This window comes from Portunus trituberculatus, unplaced genomic scaffold (assembly GCF_017591435.1).
Source record: "Portunus trituberculatus isolate SZX2019 unplaced genomic scaffold, ASM1759143v1 PGA_scaffold_453__1_contigs__length_265712, whole genome shotgun sequence".
Taxonomy (NCBI): Eukaryota; Metazoa; Arthropoda; class Malacostraca; order Decapoda; family Portunidae; genus Portunus; species Portunus trituberculatus.
Genome location: NW_025541621.1, coordinates 62,501 through 72,500, shown reverse-complemented (window position 1 = coordinate 72,500; position 10,000 = coordinate 62,501). Strand labels below are relative to the sequence as shown.

The 10,000-nt window shown below is 41.5% G+C and overlaps 1 protein-coding gene and 1 pseudogene across 1 annotated transcript in view; both read right to left on the bottom strand.

Moving 5' to 3' along the window:
• LOC123500628 overlaps window positions 1-5,263 on the bottom strand; it is a 9,853-nt pseudogene extending 4,590 nt beyond the window's left edge.
• Window positions 4,768-10,000, bottom strand: part of LOC123500639 (neuroblast differentiation-associated protein AHNAK-like) — a 16,172-nt gene continuing 10,939 nt past the window's right edge. Inside the window, exons 3-4 of the mRNA XM_045249305.1 lie at window positions 9,237-10,000; window positions 4,768-4,809 (exon numbers count right to left, since the gene is read on the bottom strand). The exon at window positions 9,237-10,000 is cut by the window's right edge and continues 1,325 nt beyond it. Of these exons, the coding sequence (XP_045105240.1) occupies window positions 4,768-4,809; window positions 9,237-10,000 (806 nt within the window). The remainder of the gene's footprint in view (window positions 4,810-9,236) is intronic.

The window sequence follows — 10,000 nt, the reverse complement described above, 5'->3', positions numbered from 1 at the left end:
CAGAAAGTTAACAAGAAGACGAGTTAGCGTGAAGATAGCAGTAGACGCTAGCAGGAGATGCAACACTGTGGCAATGACAGAGAGGATGACAATATTCAATTAAGAGGAGTTAGTAAAAAGATATGCCTTTGATTTCACCGTCTAGGAGAGCGGTAGTACAAGTGGACACCCCCTCCCCCAAATTACACGTGAAGTGTGTTCATACATAGTTGTACAGTACGTACAGTACATACATGGACGGATAATGCCTGTGTATGTACTGTACACAGTTAGCTGAGACGCCTCAGGACGCTGATCTTTATAGAGATGAGATGATAACATTGATAACATTGATTTTGTTCAAATGAAATTTTTATCATACTTCACAGTGAAAACAGTTGTCAAACTGCAAATATTTTAATGCCATTTTTTTTTCTAATTGATATGCCAGAAAAAAAAAGACATCTCCGTAATATTATCATCATATTTGCTCTGTTTTTTTTTTTTTTTTGTATTTCTTTTCTCTTTCTCCAGCAACCACCATCAATCCGACCCTTACTATCTCCACTCACTTTCCCAGTCTCATTCTCTTCCTTGCCCCGCCCCACACCTTCCTCCTCAACTCACTTCCAGAGCTCTATCCTGCCGTGCTCCCTGGCAATGTCGAACACCCTCCCCATGCCGCCCACCTCCACCACAGACGTCACCAAGATGGTCACCACGCCTCCCATCATCACAAACACCTGCAGGATGTCCGTGTACACCACCGCCCGCACGCCGCCCTGGGAACATGCAAGGCAGGGGAGCTAACGGAATGCTGCAGGAAACGGACACTGATTGCTTTATCACAATCTCTCTCTCTCTCTCTCTCTCTCTCTCTCTCTCTCTCTCTCTCTCTCTCTCTCTCTCTCTCTCTCTCTCTCTCTCTCTCTCTCTCTCTCTCTCTCTCTCTCTCTCTCACCAAGGAGGAATAGATGGTGCAGACCGCTCCCATGATAATGATGGACACCCAGGCGGACACACCAGTCATCGTCTCCATGGCCAGCGAGGGCGTGTAGGCACACAGGCCCATGTAGAAGAAAGTGCCCACAAAGTTGGAGTACACAATGAAGTACATCAACACCTTCGACTGGAACCGTCTCTCTATGTACTGTGGGGTGTATAGAAGGTGCGGGAAGTGTGCGGGACGGAGTCATATAGGACTTGAAATAAATCTATGCATACCACAAAAGAATATAATGATGATAATAACAGTAATGATGATAATAGAAAATAATAATAATAATGATAATAACAATAAAACAATAATAATAATAATAATAATAATAATAATAATAATAATAATAATAATAATAATAATAATAAACCAGGCGCCCCAAGAGGAGTGCTCGAGCGTAACCACAGCAAGGTGATTTGAAGGAGACGGCCGGAATAAAAGCTTAACGTGGCAACGACAGCCAAAGACTGTATCGAATCCCTGTTATGAATCACAATAACTATACCTCCAACACAACCCATGTAGAAATCCTGCTTGAAAATCCCACTGAAGGTTGGAATTCCTTTATATTTCCTTAAAACATAATCCAGAAAAATAGTTGCCAAACCAGTTATAAAATGATTAATTATATTGCATTAATCGAGTCATTGCATTTCCGGAGTTGTTTTCTTCTTTTGTCATTGATTATCAAATTACATGAGAAGCAGTGTTCCCCAGCATTAAGTGACGTAGTTCTGTAACACACACACACACACACACACACACACACACACACACACACACACACACACACACACACACATTGCGTTTTATGCATCATCATGGTCTTGTGTGTCTTCAATCTTATCTGCGTCAAGGGTGATCAATACTCTTAAAAACAATCTCGGCCAATGCTTGTGATTAGCGTTATCTAATTATCATCACAGCTAACACTGGCAAATCATCGAAGTGTCGCTCACAACTCACCGTGTAAACACTGGTAATTTTCAGAGGGTAGAATACTCTCAGGTTCACTAAGTGTACGAAGACAGCCCCGAGGACGTTGCCGATTACGCTCATACACAACTGTGTTCCGTAGGCGTACATCTCACCGGAGTTGCCTGTAGAGAGAGAGAGAGAGAGAGAGAGAGAGAGAGAGAGAGAGAGAGAGAGAGAGAGAGAGAGAGAGAGAGAGAGAGAGAGTTTATTACTTAACATGAAAAAGTCATGTATCGTTTATGCTGCTCTGCACTTCATTAGCGATGTAGCACGTAATTACATTTCCCAAATATGTGAGTTTTCTGGATAACTCTGACAAATGGTTGCTATCCGGCCAATTCATTCTTTCTCTGAATTTCTAAATTTGAATTTGAATATTATATTGACAGATACATCACCAGGACGGGTTAGTCTGCCACTCTGTTCCTCAAAAAGATTCTTAATGAGAAACAAATCCACAGAATAATGAGGCAGATGAGCGGGACAGGAACTTACAACATTAAATGACAACATTCAACCGTAATACCTGCGAGGAGAAAAGAACTTAACCACACAATACCAAAAACCTAGGGCGTAAAATCATTCTTCTTTATAACTTTACTTTTGATGTTGCCGTTGTTAATATTTTTTTCCTTTAAATAAATCATTTCTGTATTTCTGATTGGTCATACGTTTTGGAAATGCAGCACTCAGTAATTCTGCAGAGAAAGTCTATCTAAACACTACAGGTGACTGACACTAGAGGTGGGTAAAAGTGCTCGTTTACCCGCTCTTCTGCTCCTCAGCTCCTCTGCTCTTGGCGAACTTCCAGATCGCGAGCGGAAGAACGCAAGTGCCAATTTTTTTTTTTTTTTTAAAGAGCGGAAAGGAGGATAGCGAACACTTCAAAATCATAGTCTGCTTTTGTTTTTTTCTTTTTTGCTCGCGCTCTTTTTTATCAATCTTCGCTTGCGCCTAAACTCGAGCCCGCTCTGAAGAAGCGTGAGGAGGAAAAACTAATTCAAATCTCTCTCTCTCTCTCTCTCTCTCTCTCTCTCTCTCTCTCTCTCTCTCTCTCTCTCTCTCTCTATATATATATATATATATATATATATATATATATATATATATATATATATATATATATATATATATATATATATATATATATATATATATATATATATATATATATATATATATATATATATATATAACTGTAGCATCTACAATGTACTCATCACTGAAATACTCCAGCATCTATAGCACCACAAGCCGCTCTGCCATCTTGTGACTTGAACCGTCACAATATACATGGACACAATCACACCTGGGGCATCCCGCCATCCAGCCACTCTTTAGGAATAGATTCTTTAAGTGCCTGGTAAGACAATCATCTTTCCTCCACTCAAACTGAGCTATGTTCACTGAAATAGAGCTCTCCTGCCAAGGTCTGAATCATATATATAAGATGGAACTGACACACAATGATCGTTAGCTCGACACTCATATATATAAACAAAGTTTGATGCATTTCCTCACCATACATATATTCCTAATTTCCAGCAAATATTTCACCGCATCCGTCAACTTTGCCTGTGCACTCCCTCTAGTGCACCGAGGAGCAGCTACCACAGCTAGTTCATTCTCTGTGCGCTTAACATTTGGCAACGTCACCTGCGGTCTCTACATATATTTTTCCATACTATACATAAGAAGAATGGCCGATGCATAGTCGATAGTTCATCATACAGTGCTAAGGTACAGTGACAGTTCTTTTTTTTTTTTTTCTTTTATACCATGTGGGCTTTTATGGGCTAAAGGGGATACTTTTTAGGGTACCTCCTATCTTAAAGCCCACCCGCTAGGAAACCGTTGCCCCGAGTGTTCCAGGAAGCCCAGCCTATACTCAGACCGTGGACAGGATTCGAACCCGTGCGCTTGGAGACCTCTAGGATCCCAAAGCACGCATGGTTCCACTGTACCACGGCGGCCCCTTATTTCTGTACAGGGATGCCCTCACCCAGACTAGGATTCTCAGTGGCTGTAAAAGTCCTTTGCAAACATCTCACCAGCCGTATGTGTTGCATCATGTTTACCCAATGTACATGTAAAGATATTTATATACATTAACTTTTCTTGCCCACACCAATTTAAGAATAAATCCCTCCGTTGCAAATCTCTGACCCGATACTTAGTCTTCTCGTTGCTAAATACAAGACCCATTTTACAATACGGCACGCTTAAGGCATCCAGAGCCAGCTGCGCGCCATGCATTCCCTAACACTGCACCAAAACCTCGTCAGCATGCACAGTGACGCGGGTGTGTCCAGGGAAGTCTTCCTTGGACACAGCCACGTGGGGCCAAGGAGGCTGAATTTCTGATAATTTACTTATCACAAATTTAAACTAATTATTGGAGGCGGTTTGTTTGTTTGTCTGTTTGTTTGTTTTTGCTTCTTTTTGTGCGTGTGTGTTTCCTTTTGTGTTGCTGTTGTTGTTGTTTTTACCCGCTAAGAAACGTAAGTGACACAATGTCAATCAAGCTATGACAACCTTGTTCTTGCTTTTCAATACTCACCCAAGATTGCAGTGGATGACATGGCACCGATCATAGTAGAAAGAGCCACAGCAAAGAGATTCATCTCTCTTCCCCCCATCAGAAACTCCGCCGCTGTGCTCGTTGCATCACCTTTCTTAGTCTTCCGTCGCGCCACCCATCCTGCAAAGACTCCGGATACCAAGAGACGCCATCAGGGCCACCACAAACACAGCCCAGTCCCATCCGCTGAACCCAACCTCCAATCCACTGCTTGCCATGGCGTGTGTGTCCCTCACAGGCTTGGTAGAAGGCGAGGGATAACTGGAGCCGCTGACTGTAAAATGCAATGCAATCATACATATAACATCATCAGTGGAGAGAGAGAGAGAGAGAGAGAGGAAGAAGAGGGTGGAAATTTGAAGTATCGTAAAGCTTTTGCTTACCGGAGTTCACCTTTATGTGTCACTTCTTGCGAATTGTTGCAGGATCAAATAAACAAATGATGGAAGAAAATTATGCAGACGTTAGGGCGTGGAGCAGACTGTATAAGTGTAATGTTGGCTTGTGAAGGATGAGGAAACAATACGTGAGAACGAAAGACATTACAAAGACAAGGTAAGAACCATACGACGGCAACGTGCAGGCGGAATTGGGCCTCTGTACAGACTGTAACGAATGAGCAAAAAGCGACGTAGACCCAAGAACCGTCGGCAAAGAACTGAGCTACCAATCGACAGCGAAGTGATATGAAGTGACTGCATGCACTCGAGGCTGATGCGAGTTTGGAGGAGCACAATGTATACATATCTATAGAGATTAACAATATATACCTAACTACTGGTTATTATATTGTTGTACTGGTTATTGTATAATTCCGTGTACTTTAATATCTACCACGGAGACATGACCCTTTGCGCAGTGCTGAAAAGTTTGGTGTTTCCCATCATTATCATGGAAAAACAAAGAACAAAAATAAAAATACAACAAATTTCTAACATTAAATGAAGGCCATATTGTAAGAAGGAATACCTAAAAGAAATTATTCGTAGCTTGTGTAGAAATTCATGAAGAGCATATCTGCAGATCATTCATTGATAATGTTGCGAATATTCAAAGGTGAGTTTCCTTAAACGATGACAACCAGGAGTGTGTGACAAGCGTGCGTGTTTCCAAGACATGAGTGATTTGTGCGTTGTACTTGAACGACAGGAATCCAAAAAAGGAGATTGAAGTATGACATAAACGTGCATGTATATACTCCAATCGATCAGTTATTCATCAAGAGTGAAAATTATTTATTTTGTAACAAACGCAACATTTCCTTCTAATTACGTTTCAGATTCAGTGATACTTCTATCTTTTCTGTCTCTGAGGCAAGTCAGCGAGTGTCGATAGTGTTGCGGTGGCACACACGACTCCGGCCAAGCGTTCTACACTCGGCCTCCCAGCAAGCAGAGCAAATAGCCAAGGACAAATTTACTCATTGGCATCTCAAATGCATCTTTCCACCTCACTCTCCCCATAGCAACAATAACTACGCAGTATCAGTTACTAATTAATCAGACGTCAGCATTCATTGTCTTTCTTTTTCAGGTTAACACACATTTTGTTCTGTTCGTTTTGTGTTGTTGGAAGTGTTGAATGCGAGGCAGACAAATCTCGGCGACATCATTCAGTCATGGAAGCTCACAAGTTGGGCTTGAATCGTGTCGATGCAGCAAGACAAGTGAATTAGAAAGCACAAAACTTCTAGAGCCTCCTACAAAACTTTGTGAAGGAAGACAGCGAGAAATAACCTTTTCACAGCCACGGCTGTGGCATCCCCATTGTTTCCCTTCACCTGCCCTGTTGTGAAAATTGTTTTACAGTCCAACTACCTTCATAGAGAAGCTAGAAGCCGTAGGGTAGAGACAAAGGAATGCCATCACCGCGGTGATGAAAAGACTCTGCTTCATAAGACGCTCTGGAATTCCCGTATTTTTAGATTAATGTGTTTTGTTCTATTGATAAGATTGAAGCCCAACATGTGAAGACCTCTAATGTAATGCTATCACAGTGACTTGCATGCCTTGCCTCGAACTCATCACAACAAGCACCACCTCATGCATAATCATCATAATGTGTTTAACCTCGAAAACAACCGATTACGCGTCACTATCACAGAAACACAGAGAAAGACTGCCGGGACAAGCACATTGTGACATTGGTGATCTATTTTGGAAGAATTAAAGAATGAATAGGACAAGTTAAGAGTACAAGGATGAGTGAGTGAGGAGAGCGGAAATATCTTGATAGAAAATGTGTTGGGAGAGAAATAAATGCAGAGAATTTGCACGTTAAAATGTCACAGAGAGAGAGAGAGAGAGAGAGAGAGAGAGAGAGAGAGAGAGAGAGAGAGAGAGAGTGTGTGTGTGTGTGTGTGTGTGTGTGTGTGTGTGTGTGTGTGTGTGTGTGTGTGTGTGTGTGTAATTAATATTCCACATTTATGTTAATACTTCCGCACCTGTAATAAAGTCTCGGATGGATGTTGTAGTTTATTGCAGCTTAAGGACACAGTTATAAGTAGAAACATTTACGCCCCATGAAAAATTTGAAAACAACTAACATGAACATAGAAATTGATACAGGTGTGTGTGTGTGTGTGTGTGTGTGTGTGTGTGTGTGTGTGTGTGTGTGTTGGATTCGGAGATCTGCTGTCATTGTGATCGTGGCGGAGGTCAATCCTTGGGCCTCTCCTCCCCTACTGAGTCTCCCCGTGCCTTCATCAGCGCCTTGGTCGGATTACACCTGCCATGTCTCGCTCACAAAGGGGATACTTCAAGATTAATCTAAATTTCTCAGCGGTCGCTAACGTCAAGTAGCTTTGTTATGAAAGTATACGAACATTGAATTTGAGCTGAGGTTATATAACGGATGAAAATCTATTAACGTATTGAGGTACGCTGTATCGTGACACTAATAATTAATGGGTTCCATAAGACCGATACTCTCTGAGCTGTCTTATACAGGTATACACTAAATCCCTTCTATTAGGCTTGAAGAGTTCAACGGAATACTAAAAAATTATGATACGCGTCATCAAATCTTCCACTTGAAAGAGTTTTAAGTGATAGGGAGGAGGAAATACAGAGATAGACAGCGCGTTTGAACGAGTAACAGAACAGCGAGACCATTGTCGTGCACCATCGTAAGAAAGAGGCACGTTGAAACTTCAAAATAAAGAAGATATGAAACACGTAAGCAAGACGGTAACAATAAGAAATAAAGAAGGCAGTAAGAAGGATAATAATAAATTAAAGAAGATGAGACACGAAAACAGGTATCAACATTATAAGACACTATCACTACTGTGATAGATAAAAAAAAAAAAAACCTTGACCAACAAGGAGAACAACAAGAGGCGGTGAGTCACTACAAGACAAACAGAGCTGGAGATTAACAGTACATTACAAGAAGAGATACAAGGCAAGCAGAGGTCGCCGGAACCAAATGGCAAATGATATGGACGAGGCGGACACAACACAGCCCTTGTTCCTGATTATACGATGAGATTACTGAAGTTACTTGAAAATTAACCTTATGGGAAGTTATACGAAAATTAAGCTTATGATTTATATAACTAGAAACGGAAGCTTGTTGGAGCGAAAAGTCTCTCATTGTGTGTATATTATGAGGTGTGAGAGACAGAAATGAGAGGAGAGAAGGCGAGAAATAAACAGCTATATAGACACAGACCAGAGAGGGTTAAGATGGGCAAGCCGCCAAACAGTTGTAATGCAGTAAGAGCAAAACGCTGCTTTTATATTTTGACAAAGGAAGATTGGTTATGTGTATGAATATTTCTATTTTTTTATTATTAATGTATTTTTAAGATTAATTACAGGATATGTGTAGGATAATTATATAGCTGCGGGATCAGTTAGGATGTATTTCACCATGGAGTGGAAACTGTGTGATATGATTAGAACTGTGAATAATGTGAAATAATATGAGATACCTGAAGGAATGTAAGTGAAGAGAAAGTCGTTCTATCATCGTGTTAACTGTGCAATGCGATTTGAGTCCACGGTATAATGTGACGTAATCTGAGATATTTGAGGAAAAAGTGATGAAATTCTTGTGGCTTTCTTTTCTTTTTGTCTTATTTTGTTTTCGGAGGATCGTATGATTTATGAGGATGTTACGTTGGATGTGTGGCGTGACAAGGGAGGACAAAATAACCAATACAAGGATCAGAGGAACAGTGAAGGTGGGACAGATATCGAAGAAGACTCAAGAAGCAAGGCTAAGTTGGTACGGGCACGTAATGAGAAGGGATACAGCGAGCGAGGAGAGGAGAGCCCTGGATATGGAAGTGCAAGGAAGGAGGAGAGGAAAACCCAAGATTAGATGGAAAGACTGTATACACGACGACATGAAAGAGAAAGGACTGCAAAACAACATAGTTAGTGATAGAGGCAGGTGGAGGCGACTCATCAAAAACAGCGACTCCGTGTAGGGACAGGATAATCAGCTGACGAAGAAGTATGATTTATCCCCTTCAATACCAGGACACATTTTTCCTTAAGATTTGTGTACGATTAGACCATTTTATTGACATTAGGAAGGATCTATGAAGGTCAGAAAACTAATGGCCACAGTCTTCAGTATTATAATACCCCCACATAAGTTTCTGAAGCTATTCACTAAATAGTAACCAGAATGAATATGAAAGCGTGTCATGGTGCTGATAAGTTTAACATGTAGACCGCTGCTGTTAACATTTGGACCACTGCTGTTAACATCTAGACCGCTGCTGTTAACATGTGGACCACTGTTGTTAACATGTGGACCACTGGTGTTAACATCAAGACCGCTGCTGTTAACATGTGGACCACTGCTGTTAACATTTGGACCACTGCTGTTAACATGTGGACCACTGCTTTTAACATCTAGACCGCTGCTGTTAACATGTGGACCACTGCTGTTAACATCTAGACCGCTGCTGTTAACATGTGGATCACTGTTGTTAACATGTGGACCACTGGTGTTAACATCAAGACCGCTGCTGTTAACATGTGGACCACTGCTGTTAACATGTGAACCACTGCTGTTAACATGTGGACCACTGGCGTTAACATCTATACCGCTGCTGTTAACATGTGGACCACTGCTGTTAACATTTAGACCGATGCTGTTAACATGTGAACCACTGCTGTTAACATGTGGACCACTGCTGTTAACATCAAGACCGCTGCTGTTAACATGCGGACCACTGCTGTTAACATGTGGACCACTGGTGTTAACATGTGGACCACTGCTGTTAACATGCGGACCACTGCTGTTAACATGTGGACCACTGCTGTTAACATGTGGACCACTGGTGTTAACATCTAGACCGCTGCTATTAACATGTGGACCACTGTTGTTAACATCTAGACCACTGTTGTTAACATGTGGACCACTGCTGTTAACATGCGGACCACTGCTGTTAACATGTGGACCACTGCTGTTAACATTTGGACCACTGCTGTTAACATGTGGAC